Source organism: Panthera pardus, unplaced genomic scaffold, assembly GCF_024362965.1.
Source record: "Panthera pardus isolate Hobbes unplaced genomic scaffold, ASM2436296v1 HiC_scaffold_16, whole genome shotgun sequence".
In the NCBI taxonomy this organism is placed as follows: domain Eukaryota; kingdom Metazoa; phylum Chordata; class Mammalia; order Carnivora; family Felidae; genus Panthera; species Panthera pardus.
The window spans coordinates 54915094-54928985 of NW_026526721.1; the positions used below are offsets into that span (position 1 = coordinate 54915094).

The 13892-nt window shown below is 38.0% G+C and overlaps 1 protein-coding gene across 1 annotated transcript in view; it reads right to left on the minus strand.

The window, feature by feature from the left end:
* The window catches only part of MYH15 (myosin heavy chain 15), a 146389-nt gene that overhangs the window by 108961 nt on the left and 23536 nt on the right, over positions 1 to 13892 (minus strand). The window contains exons 10-11 of the mRNA XM_053903316.1: positions 11144 to 11247; positions 9759 to 9897 (exon numbers count right to left, since the gene is read on the minus strand). Coding sequence (XP_053759291.1) covers positions 9759 to 9897; positions 11144 to 11247 — 243 coding nt within the window. The remainder of the gene's footprint in view (positions 1 to 9758; positions 9898 to 11143; positions 11248 to 13892) is intronic.

Consider the following 13892-nt stretch of genomic DNA (forward strand, 5'->3'; position numbering starts at 1 on the left):
ACATTGTTGGTTGGAATGTAACATGGTAGAGCCACTATGGAAAACAGTTTGAGAGCTACTGAAAAATTCAATAGAGTTAATCTAGGAACCAGAAATTCTACTGGTGGGTATATACCTAATAGAAGTGAAGACATATGTTCACACCAAAAATTGCACACAAATCTTTCTAGCAATGTTATTCATAATGGTCAAAAGTGGAAAAAACCTAAATGTCCATCAACCAATGAATAAACAAAATTCTGTATATAAATACAATGGAAACTTTTTCTGCTATAAAAAAGGAATGAAGTATTGAAGTATGCTTCAATATGGCAAACTTGAAAACGTTATGCTAAGTGAAAGAAGCCAGAAACAAAAGGCCACGCATTGTGTGATTCCAATCATATGAACCATCCAGAACAGGCAAGTCCAAAGAACAGAAAGTAGCCCCTGTGGTTACTAGGGGGAGAAGGGAATAGGGAGTAAGTACCAATGGGTACAGGATTCTTTTCCTGTTTTTTTTCCTCACATTTTTATTTAAATTCCAGTTAGTTAACACACAGTGTAAGATTAGTTTCAGGTGTAGAATAGGGCTCTTTGAAGTAATTGAATGCTCTGGAATTAGATAGTGGTAATAATTACACAATCTTGTGAGTATGATAAAACTCACTGAGCTGTATACTTTAAATGAGTGAATTTTATGGTATGTGAATTACACCTCAGTTGTAAAAAGAAATCTATTTCTTTATCCTGGCCCTCTTCTAAAACAAAATACTTGACACACAGGAAAAATCTCATCTTTATTATTTGCCTATTTTGCCCATCTACATATGCATGTGTAGGTTCTTTCAATGAAACAGGGACTTGGGCATGTAATTCGATAATTCAAGACATTTTATCAAAAACATTTCTTTTTGGGCCACCTGGGTGGCTCAGTGGGTTAAGCATCCGACTTTGGCTCAGGTCATGATCTTATTGTTTATGTGTTTGAGCCCCATGTGCTGTGCTGACAGATCAGAGCCTGGAGGCTGCTTCAGATTCTGTGTCTCCATCTCTCTCTGTCCCTCCCCCCACTCGCGCTCTCTCTCTCTCTCTCAAAAATAAATAAACATTAAAAAAAATTAAAAACAAAACAAAACCTTTCTTTTCCTACCGTCTCTGTTTGCTCCATAGTGCCCTCTGCTGCCCAACAAATATACTTACAACCCACACAATTGGCATTATTCTAAATCAGTGCTTCCATTTTCTAAGGAAAGTGGGGAAGAAAGAATAAACATGTATCACATCATGTGTTAAAAAATGACAATACAAAAGAATGCCACAGGCAAAAAGTTATAAGCACACTCCAATTATAGATTTCTTTAGTTGTCAAGCCAAAGGAATATTTTGCTCATCTAACCCCTCTGCTATACCTTACATTTTTATATGAATTCTGAGATATGCTAGTATCTCTGATGTAGTCACTTTATGAAACAATGTCTTACAAGAGGTGAAAATGCAGTCTTTCATTACTTCACTAAGGAGTAAAAAAATTTCCTGAGCAATAACCACAAATAGGGAGTAAAGTAAAAACAAAGAACAATTAGAGAACTGTATGTCACTTGTATTAACTATATCCATTTCCTTTTGTGGGCTTTTGAAACTTTCACAAAGGATTAAAAAGCTTGAAATATTTATTTTCTTGTTAACTAAGATCAATATATATTATACATACATTTCTACAGGCTACACACCTACTCTATGTCAGAGATAATGGCCCAGGTACTCAGTTGCTATGAAACCTTTCAAAATGCAAAGCCTATTTGGGGAAATAAATGGGAAATCAAAAGTAGAGCAGACGTGCTCATCCTATGCTGAGATATCCCTGCTAAGAGTGCCATATTTGGAGACAAAAGCATGATTATTTCAAGTTGAGAATCCGATGGATCAGAATCATAGCCTTTTTGCACTGGAAGAAACTTTAAAGAGCACATGACCTAGAATTAAAAAATATTTTAAAAAAGAGAAATGTAATGTGCCTGATGAATCTGAGTGGAAATGAATTCTAACTGACAATGTGAAAAATGAACAGTTCCTACAATATCTGTTCAAAAAAAAAAAAAAGGAGTTCAGTTTTCTGAGCTTTGGAAGCATTCAGATGGACAATACAGGTAATAATAGTCTCAAACTCATACCTCCTTTTTCCAGTGTTAAGGACAGTCTTTTGAGTCTATTTTTATCCATGAACAAAGGAAACTCAAATTCTCTGTACAGTATCCCACCTTAAGCTCTAACAGAAATAGCATCCAACATTACAGAATTATTTGCCACCCACTCCACAGACAGTCAAGTGTCTACAGACAGAGAAGTGGTATACCTTGCATTTATCCTACAGGTGGATATTACACATTCTTCAGTTTTTCGTTGTGTTTTGTTTTGTTTAGACAGAAAACAGTACTTGTCATCTTGCTCTAAAAAATAAGTGACTTCATTTGCACTAAAAGTTTCACAACCAAGATGAAAATAGTTTAAATCTATGAATAAATATCCATCAGACAGTAAGGAAATGATATTATGAACAAAGCAAGGTCTGTAAACACATTTTCATCATGTAAACTGATATGTTCTGAAAAGAGGCTTTATGAAATTCCCACCATCATGCCCCAGGACCTTGTGAATAAACCCAGGGATTTTTAATTAGGCTGTCTGGTCTTACCTGGGAGAGGCAATGTTTAGCTAGAGCAGGTGTTCTCACACATTGGCATGAATCAAAATACCCCGGAGAGCTCATAAAGGTACAAAGGACTGAGCTTGCTGAAGGTGGTTGGGTCTGGACCTGTTTTTATCATGTTCCCCAGGTGCTTCTGACATACATGAAGATTTGAGAACACAGTCCATATTATAGTGGTCCTCAAACTTGGCTGCACAGTGGGGTCACCTGGTAAGTTGTAAAAAAGACAATGATGCCTGTACTTATACCCATGATTAGTATTCTTTGGTCTGGGTGAGGGCTGAGCTTCAGAAATTTCAAAGCTCGCCGGTGAGTCCAATGTGCAGCCAAATTGGAAAACTATTCTCTTAAGAATGGTAACCAGGTTTAGTAAGTACGTTTTGAAGTCAAGAAGGTAGAACAAAGTCTGGCTTTACCTGAAAACAAGTAAGGGGGTAGAGAAAAACAAAAGGCAATCTTTTCCAACTTTACAATTTCATCCCAGTTCAATCCCATATGTAAACAACCAGATATAAAGAAAGGAACAAAATCCAGTTTTGTCAATCCTGGCTGATGTAAAGAGGGGTTAGAAGAATGACATTTAATTGTTAGCCTTTCAAGTAGGGTTCTAATATGATTTCTGAGCTGTTCACATTTCGCTATTATTATTGAATAAAGTTTACTAATTACTTACTATGTGCAAGGCCTAAGTGCTAGATGCTGTAGCAAGAGAGATAAACAAGACAAAAAAATTTGGGCATCAAGGAGTTTATAATCCATGAAAGTAAATAAAACAGAAAAAAATAACAAGTCAGTAAAACAACTTCTTATCAAAGACAAAGAAATCGATTATTAGAAAGTTTGAAAGAGGAAGGAATCCCTTAGGACTGTCTGACCAAGGAAGATTTCAAAAAGAAATAGTATTTGATCTGAGCCTTGAAAGATGAGAATGGTTTAATAGGCAAATACAGGAGGAGCACCTGGGTGGCTCAGTTGGTTAAGTGTCCAACTTTGGTTCAGGTCATGATCTCACCGTTCATGAGTTCAAGGCCTGCATTGGGCTCTGTGCTGACAGCCTGAAGCCTGCTTTGGATTTTGTGTTTCTCTCTCTGTCTTCCTCTCACTCACCTGTGCTCTGTTTCTCTCTCAAAAATAAATAAACATTAAAAAAATTTTTTTAATAATAATAGGCAAATACAGGTGAACAAGAATACCTGAGACAGATCAGCATGACTTACAGGCACTGCAGCAGGCCAGAGCATGCCTGGTCAAACTGGACCACAAAGTCAGGGAGTGAGCAATAAACAGAAAAGCGGGTGATTTCTGGTCACAGAAGACATCTGATGCCACTCACTATAAGGTATTCATTAAATAATGGAGAAACAGTAAAGGGACTTTTAGTAAAGCAATGGCATAGAGTCAGGCTTCACAATGATTAATTTTGTGCAGGTGTGCAAGACAGACCAGAGCAGGAAGAGTAGAAAGAAAGTGAACCCACTGCAAGATGCCAACATGCAAAGTGCTGATGGTCTAAACTGGTAATAAGAAAGGGAAAAAAAGACTGAGAAACTTGACTAAGAGGTTCTGACCTGAGAAGTGGAGAGAAGAGCAGAGCATGAATACAAATAGAGAAGTCAATAGAAAGACATCTCGTCTCGCGGGAGGAGACGAGAATACAATGAGTTTTAGCCACACAGTTTAGGATACCAGGTGATTATGCCATAGGAAGTTAGGAATGTGGGGTTGGCACTCAAGAAAGACGTAAAGGCAAGAATGCCCCCTTCAGTTTAGGTGCCTTCTCTCTTTCCACCCTCTTGTCCATCTGTCCAGCTCCTTCAATCCTCCCTCTATGGTTAATTGGGGGGAAAAATCACCAACGCTTAATAGATTAAGAGCCCTAAGAAATCAGTGAGAAAGTTGATTGTTTCCAACAAAAATGTTCAGTTTTTTTTAATGTTTATTTTTTATGTTGAGAGAGAGAGCATGAGCTGGGGAGGGGAAGAGAGAAAGAGAGACAGAGAGAAAGACAGAGAGAGAGAGCATCCCAAGCAGGTTCCATGCTGTCAGGGAAGAGCCTGACATGGGGCTCCATGTCACAAATTGGGAGATCACAACCTGAGCTGAAATCAAGAGTTGTAGGGGTGCCTGGGTGGCTCAGTCGGTTGAGCGTCCAACTTCGGCTCAGGTCATGATCTCACAGTCTGTGAGTTCGAGCCCCGCGTTGGGCTCTGTGCTGACAGCTCAGAGCCTGGAGCCTGCTTCCGATTCTGTATCTCCCTCTCTCTTTGCCCCTCCCCCGCTCATGCTCTGTCTCTGTCTCTGTCAAAAAGAAAAATAAACATTAAAAAAAAAAAAAAAGAGGTGGATGCCCAACTGACGGAACCACCCACACACCCCCAAAATGTGCTCAATTTAAAAGTGGGCTAAGGATGGAAATAAAAATCTGAAAAAGAAATGATGCAAATGCGTCAGAACACACAAAAATTAACTTTATTAATATTTAAATAAAAAACAAAACTTGGCTATTTGGCAAGAGAAAGAACTGTTAATGTTAGTGAACACAGTGAGAAAGTTACTCTCAAAGCTGCTAATAGGAATATAAATGGGAAAACATAGGGCAGCTTGAGAGAAAAATTTACTTTTAGAAGTTTATTCTAAGAAAATTATATATATCTTTGAATTTGTAAGGGTGTTCACCAAAATTTTGTTCATGATGGTAAAAATCTGGAAATAAATTATTCAATAAGAAATATTTAAGCTAATTATCCATACATGGGACACTTTATAACCATCTAAAAAGTTATTGCAGAAAATATGGAAGATGTTCACATATAATTTAGTGAAAAACTCTAGAATGAAACAACATGAAAAGCTATGAACATATATATTTTGTTTAAAAAAGTTCTCTGTGCATATTCAACTATAAAAACACAGGAAAGATGTGTCCTCTGGCATTAGCAGTGATTGTCCCTGAGTAAGTAGGATTTTTTAAACAAATAATCATGTGCCAGGCACTTTTTTAAAACCCAGAAACACAGCACTGAACACACCAAATTAAGTCCCTGTTGGTCAATAAAAAATAGCTGTGTGAATGACATGAAGAAAAATATTCAGGTTAAGGAGAAAGAGAGTGATCAGGAGGCAGCGGGAGTGGTCAGGGAAGTCACCATTGAAGAAGACACCTTAATAAAATGAGGGAGTAAGCCATGAGGATGCCTAGGAAAAAAGAGCTCCCGATGGAAGGAGAAGTCGTGAAAAAGTCCTGAAACAAGGAGCTCCTATGCTCTAAGAAGAGCCAACAGACCAGTAGGGCTGAATGAAGGGAATGACAGAAGGGGAAATGGTAGATGAAGTTTCTGTACCCTATTTCGGGGACATAGGTTGGTAGTGGAGGTGGTGATGATTCCACACCAAGCAATTCTGTGACACCAGCTGGGTGTCCTATGCTGGGTGCCCTACAATTCAACCCAATTCTACCTGAAGATAGCATCAGATTGCATGGGTTCAGTTCCATGAGACTATTCTCCCCCTCCTCCACTTCAGATGACAATGACAAATCCAGGTTGTCTCTTGGGCTACCGACTCAGGCTGTAGATCCGTGGTTCCAATGACCCTCTCCTCAGGTTCAATTAATTTGCTAGGGGTTCACAGAATTCAAGGAAATATATTACTTACTATATCAATAATTCATTATAAAAACAAATCACTCAGGAATAGCCAGATGGAATAGATGGCATAGGGCAAGGTATAGAAAAAGAGTGCAAAGCTTCCATGCCCTAAACACACACTGTCTTCCCAAATCTCCATATGTTCACCAACCCAGAAGCTCTCTAAACCTGTCCTTTTGGGTTTTTATGGAGGCTTCACTACACGGACATGACTAATTAAATCATTGGTCATTGTGATGGAACTAAATCTTTAGCCTCTCTCCTCTCCCCTGTTGGAGGTGGGACTGAAAGTTCCATCTCTCTAACCACCTGGTTAGTTCCAATGGTGACCAGCTCCCATCCTTAGTTACAGTCCAAAAGTCGACTCATTAACATAACAAAAGCACCTTTATTGCTCTCATCACTTAGAAAATTCCAAAAGTTTTAAGAACTCTGTGCCAGAAACTTGAGTTTAATAAAAAGTTAATAAAAAATATAATTTTTTATTAAAAATCACAATATCAAAAAAAGTCACAGTATCACAGTAGGAGGTGGGATTAGAGAGATTTAGAGGTATCACAGAGGATGAGGCTATGAAGGGAACTTGGGGCTTATTTTAAGTAACATGGGAGCTATTAGTGAGTCTAGAGCCAGGAGAGGGCATGAATGGACTTACACTATGAAAGAGTCACCATTGGCTGTTCTGTGCAGAACTATCAGTCATGAGACAAGAGTGAAGACAGGGAGACCAATAAAGAAGCTATTTCAACAATCTTGTAAGAAATGATGCCTCGGGCTAGATGCTAACAGTAGACATGGTCATGGTGTGTAAGTAGTTATGAGTTTTATACATATTTAAAGGTAGATACAGCAAGGCAGAGACAAAGGAGTTCACGATGATGCTAAGTGTTAGGGCAACTGAGAGAATCCAGTTGACATTTACTAAAAACTGAGAAATGAAGAGAAATGAAGAGCAGGGGTGGGGTGAGATGAAGAATTTAATTCTACACAGGTTGAATTTGAGATGACCACCTAAGAAATCAGAAAAGATTCAAGGATCAAGCCCAGCATCTCTATAGCATTTAGAAGTGGGAAAGATGAGGACAGTCCAGCAAAGACTCTGAGAAGGAACCACTGGGGAGATTGGAGGATATTATGTACATCATTTTCTTGTATGTGTTTTATGATAAATAAGTATGCCTAGCTTTCATAATGAGAACAATTCTTCTTCAAAAAACCTGTTTCAAAGAGTGTAAAAAGCAAAAACAAAACAAAACCAAAAAACAAAAACACAACAACAAAAAAAGCAACAAAATAAGATGTCATAAAAGCACATTTTAATATGTTAATATAAGATGTTTACACAAGCATCAGGTCACATTCCTTCACTTCATTCTCATCTGTGCTCAAGTGTTCTCTTTCCTGAGGGGATTTTCTGACTATCTACAAGAACCTTCAAATCCCGATTATGCTTTATTCTTCTACTCTGCTTTATTGTTTTCATTATGACTTCATGTGTGTTTGTCTGCTTATGTATAATGGTCTATCTCCCACACTAGGTAGTCAGGACAGGGATGATCTCATGTGCACAGGTATATCCTGAGCACCAAAACAGCCCCTGGCACAGACTGGCCTCAAAAATTATTCATTAAACAATTAAAAAACAAACAACCCAATTCAAAAATGGGCAAAGTACTTGAATTAATATTTTTCTGGAGAAGATATCCAAATGGCCAATAAACACATGACAAAATACTCAACATGCCTAATCATCAGGAAATGCAAATCAAAACCACAAGAAGATACTACTTTATACCCATTAGGATAGCTATTACAATTTTTTTTTTTTTTTTTTTTAAGAATTGAAATCAGGGACTTGAATGGATATTTAAACACCAATGTTCGCAGTAGCATTAATCATAGTAGTGAAAGGTAGAAACAACTTGAGTGTCTGTAAGTGGATAAATGGATAAACAAAATGTGAAATATATATACAATGGAATATTATTCATTTCTTAAAAAGGAATGAAATTCTGACATATACTATAACATGAATCTTGAAGACATTATACTAAGTGAAATAAGCCAGACATAGAAAGACAAATACTGTATGATTTCACTTACCTAAATACCTAGAGTAGGCAAATTCATAGAGACAGAAAATAGATTAATGGTTGACAGGGGTTCAGAAAATGGGGTAATAGGGAATTATTAATAGGTACAGAATTTCAGTTTCAGATGATGAAAAAAGTTCTGGAGATGAAGAGTGGTGATGGTTGTACAACAATGTGAATACGCTTAACGTCACTGAACTATATACTTAAAAACAGTTAAAATGGTAAATTTTATGTTATGGATATTTTAGCACAATTGAAAACAAAAAATTTTAAGAAATTACTTGTTGAAAGATTTGAATGAATGGGTTTTCTCTTTTTTGCTTTAGCAGCCAGGAATTTTAGTATTAAATGAAATAATTATAATAACTATGCTTCCTTCCCTTTTTTTTTTTAAAAGCTTATTCATTTATTTTGAGAGAGAGAGAATGTGAATGAGTGGGAGAAGGGCAGAGAGAGAGAGAGGGAAAGAGAGGGAGAGAGAGAATCCCAAGCAGGCTCCATGCAGTCAGGTCAGAGCCCCACACAGGGCTCAGTCTCACTGATTGTGAGATCACGACCTGAACTGAAATCAAGAGCTAGACGTGTAACTGAGCTACCCAGATGCCCTGCTTCTTTCTTTTCATAAGGAGGATGCCTCAATTTTTTTTGGTAAGCAGGCAAGACTATAAAGTTTTTTTTTTTAATATTTATTTTTGAGAGTGGGGGGAGAGAGGCAGAGAGAGAAAATCCGAATCTGAAGCTGGCTCCAGGCTCCAAGCTATCAGCACAGAACCTGATGTGGGTCTCGAACTCATGAACCGCAAGATCATGACCTGAGCTGAAGTCAGACGGGACGCTTAACCAACTGAGCCACCCAGGTGCCCCAAGAATATAGATGTTTTAATGTGAATATAAAACAAAGGGAAATGAAGCCATTGTACTCTCAACCCAATGGAAACTCTACTTTGGGAATTCTAAAGATCTTTGTTCACACCTCCATTATGTCATTTAATACATCTTCTGGTAATTTCCTCCTTTCTCTGTTTTTCTCAGCAGACTATGTGCTGACAGAAGGGCTTTCTCCTAGTTAATCCTATAGTACCCAAGTTTAGCAAATTTACTAGCATTGTCAATGATTAAGGAAAGCTTCTCATTCTGAAATATTGGAATTATACATCAGAATGATGGTTAAGAGAAGAATTTTGAGGAGAAACAATTGAGGGAGATTGCTGATCAGTTTCAATGTTTTCAAAATCTAAGAGGCAAGGTAACTGCAAGGAAAAGGGAGCAGGGCTGGGCTCAGGGATTTGAACAGAATATATGCCACGGCCTCAAAGCAATTCTTACTTTCTGTGCCATCTGCTTCCACTTGCTCTTCTCTGGGTTTCTGTTTAAATTTCATGTTTCCAAAGTGCAGGATGGCTCCAATGAGTTTGTAAGATCCATACTTCTCGTCAGGAAGGAAGCCCAAGATGTCCATGGCCCGCTGTAAAAAGAGAAACAGATGGCCATATCTTCATTTGCCTAATGGCTGCAGTAAGCACCTCACCCCTGCTGTGTGTCACACATCCCTACACTCCATAGGCTGTCAAAGGGAATGAAACAGATCGCCACAGCCCGAGGTGTGACAGCTCTGTTCAAAGCAATGCAAATCAGGCCTGTTGGCACTTGGTCACCCGCAGTCTGCTTATCCCTTTAAAAGAGAATTAGGAAGGCTTGTTTAATTTCCAGTAGTTTTAGAACTTTCCTTGGATGCCCTGCTCCTCTCTTCTCCCTTCTAGCCATTGATCATTAACTTGCTATATAAGGTAAATGGTTTTGTCTTCTATTGTAATGGCAGAAAGTAACACTATATCTGGTGGGTTGCTTATTTTGGAGGCTCCTATACATTTCCCCCAGACATACTTTATTCAAAGACTGGCAAAAGGAAGTGTTTCAGAAAAGAAAAAGCCATGTCACTGAAGACCTAAATCTTAAGAAGCCACTGCACGTGGTAAGATGTGTGTTCTCACACACTCCAATAGGGTAGAAATCGGTACAATCTTTCTAGTAGTTAATTTAGAATATGTATCAAGAGACTATAAAGAATTCATAATCCTTACCTAGTAAGTTCACTTTTGGGAATCTAGCATAAGGTGAATCTAATATACAGAAAAAACATTTGCCTATAAACATTTACCACAGTAAAAAACAAATCAAAAAAACTTTGAGTCTAACGATAGGAGAATAGCTAAACACAGTACAGGACAAATGTATGATAAAATATTAAATATTCATTTAAATGTTTATGAAGAGTTCGTAATAACACTGAAAATGTTTATAAGATTAATCAAAAAAGCAAACTCTGTATACCAAGTAGTATATACAGTGTGATTATGATCTTTTATTTAAAAAAAAAATCTTCCCAAACCAACTACATAGTAGCAACCCCAAATAGAAAAAAAAAAAAAAAAAAAAGAACAAAGACTATAAAGATATACCAAATAAAAACAGTGGGTGTCACTGAGTTGAAACATCTACCCATGTTGCCACATGTTCCAAAGTTACCATACTGACCAATGTGCACTTTTACAGTTAGTAGACTTTGAACAGCCACAGATCTAACGGGGCTCCTTTCACCCTCCACCCCCAGAGGAAGGAAAGTCACTTCTCCTGGACCCTTCAAAAGGAAGATCTGAAATGCTTTCATTTCTCATTGTTATTACCAGACTTTGGTAACTAACAAGCCTTACATCTGTGGCCAGCAATTCTTCAGCATCATCCCAGCTGTCCATAGCAACTACTCCATGAGAGCAAAAGGGAAAGTCAGAGGGATTTCCAGACACCAGGAGCATGTCTGCAGTGGGAAAACCATCAGTTAAACAGTCAGAGAAATACACAAGGCTTTAGAAAATAATTGACCTATATTCACAGTTTATTCTTACAGCTGATAGCGCACTTGTAAACAAGCCAAAATAAAATCCATATTCTTCAGCCAAACCTCTGCAATCAAATTTTGCCCTCTATTAACTTGTCAGTCATGTGTTAATGCCTCCCAAGAGAAGACCAGGCAGACCAAATCCAAAAGCAGATTCAATTGCAGCAGCTTGAATTGGTGTGAAAACAAAAACAAAAACAAAACAAACAAACAACAAAAAACCCAGATAATGTGGGTTGGCAAAACTTTGAAAACAGAAATTTGGCCTAGATACATGGTTGAGGGCAGAGGCCAAAAAAATGTTTTGTAAAATTATAAGTGTAAGAGGCCTGAATTTCAAAGGCTGGGAAACAGGCAGACCCTGGGGTTAGCACCCAGGAAACATTAGCAATGTAATCCTGTCATATCATGTCCTTCCTATTGGGAGACTGAGTCTGTCTTTCAAGGGATCCATAAATCAGCCTCTGTGTTCAGCACTGCACCTCTGATATGTCTAAGACTCCTGACATGATTCACTTAGGAAACATAATGCAGGCAGAAACCAAGGCAGGCTGTCAGCAGCACATCAGCGACTGACTTGGCCAAATCACATTCACTGCTTAATGCCTAACATTTGCTTCCAACGAAGTTTCTTTGAGCTGATCTGATTTTCGTATTTGTCACTCAGCAAAGTGAAGCTGCTATCCTGAACCCCAAATCTCAGAAACAAATTGCACTTTGCGAATGTTCATGGCAGCTTTATTTGGAAACAACCCAACTGTCCATCAAGAGTTAACAAACTGTTGGATATCCATACAACAGATTATTACTCAGCAAACAAAGGAATGAACTATGAACTATGTATGCTATGGCATGGAAGAATCTCCAAATAATTATGCTGAGTGAAAGCCAGACAGCAAAAGAGTATATACTGTGTGATTCCAAATTATAAAATTCAAGAAAATGTAATCTAATCTATGGTGACAGAAAGCATATTAGTACTTGCCAAGGGACTGGGTGGGAAGGGAGAAACAGAGGAGTGAGAACAGGTTGGGGGGGATTATAAAAGATCATGAGAAAACTTTTGAATGGATACATGAATTATCTGGATTACGGTGATGGTCGCAGGCATATATACATATGTCAACACTTACATTTATGTCGATAATGCTTCAAAGAAGCTATTTTATAAAAGTTAAAAAGTAAAAAGAAATTGAACCAGCCCAAAGGAAATCATGCCGAAGGCAAGTACTGTATTTATAGTATTTAATGTATATTTAATAGAAATATAATCCTTAAATTCTTACTTGAATGATTCAAAGATCCTTTAAATGTTAATACTTCCCAAGAATCTCTTTATATTCTTTCTCATGCCTCACTTTATATCAACAAATATTTGCTGAGTTCAAACTATGTGCCAGGCATTGTAAGTTTTAGAGATACATCAGTGAGAAGAAAAAAAAAAATCCTGCCCTCATGAAGTTTATATCCTAATAGGAGGAGACAAGAGACAGAAATGTTAAGAATAAGTAAAATGCATGAAAACATATGGGATGTAAGATGGTGATAAGTGCCATGGATAAAAATAGCAGGGAAAGGGAATAAAAAGTATTGGCAATATGGGGGCACCTGGCTGGCTCAGTCAGGTGGAGCATGCAACTTTTGCTCTCCGGGTTGTAAGTCTAAGCCCCACATTGGGTGTAGAGAGTACTTAAAAATAAAATCTTAAAAACAAAAAAAGTATTGGTGATACAGAGTTACAATTTTCAAGAAAGTGATGAGGGAAGGCCTCTACAAGGTGACATTTCAGTAAAGACCTGCAAGAGTTGAGGGAGAGAACCGTGGAGATAAATGAGGGAGAATGTTCTAGATAGAGAAGAGCAAATGCAAAGGCCCTGAGGGGGAAGTTTGCCTGGCATTTTGAGTGGCTAAGGTGGGTCAGGAACGGGCAAATGAAGGAAGTGGGAAATAGTAGGTTTGAGGTCCGAGAGGCATCAAGAGGACAGATGATAGCTCCTTACAGGCCAGAGTGAGGATTTGGGCATTTATGCTCGGTATGAGACAGGAAGCTATTGAAGCTTTTTGAGCAGAGGAGTAACATCATCTGATTTATTATTATTATTATTATTATTATTATTATTATTATTATTATATTTTCCATGGCTGTTGGGTTGAAGACAGAGGAAGCAAGGGTGGAAGCAGGAATACCAGGCAGGAGATGGTTAACTAATCCAGGAGAGAGGTGATGGTATTTGATCAGGGCAGTACCAACAAAGATGGTAAGAAGGCTTTTGAAAGTAGATGGAACAAGTGACAATAAGGTGGGAGAAACAGATAATCAAAGGTAATTCCAAGGGTTTGTGGTGAGTCAAGCGGAAGGGTAGAGCTGCCTTCAATAGCCCTGGGAAACACTGTGGTAGCAGCAGGTGTGGGAGGGTGGTTCAGGAACAGGTCTCAGGCACGTTAAATTTGAGATGCCTATGCATGAACTATGAATACATGCTATAGCATGGAAGATTCTCAAAATAATTACACAGAGTGAAAGAAGCCAGACAATAAAAGAGTAGATACCATGTAATTTCATC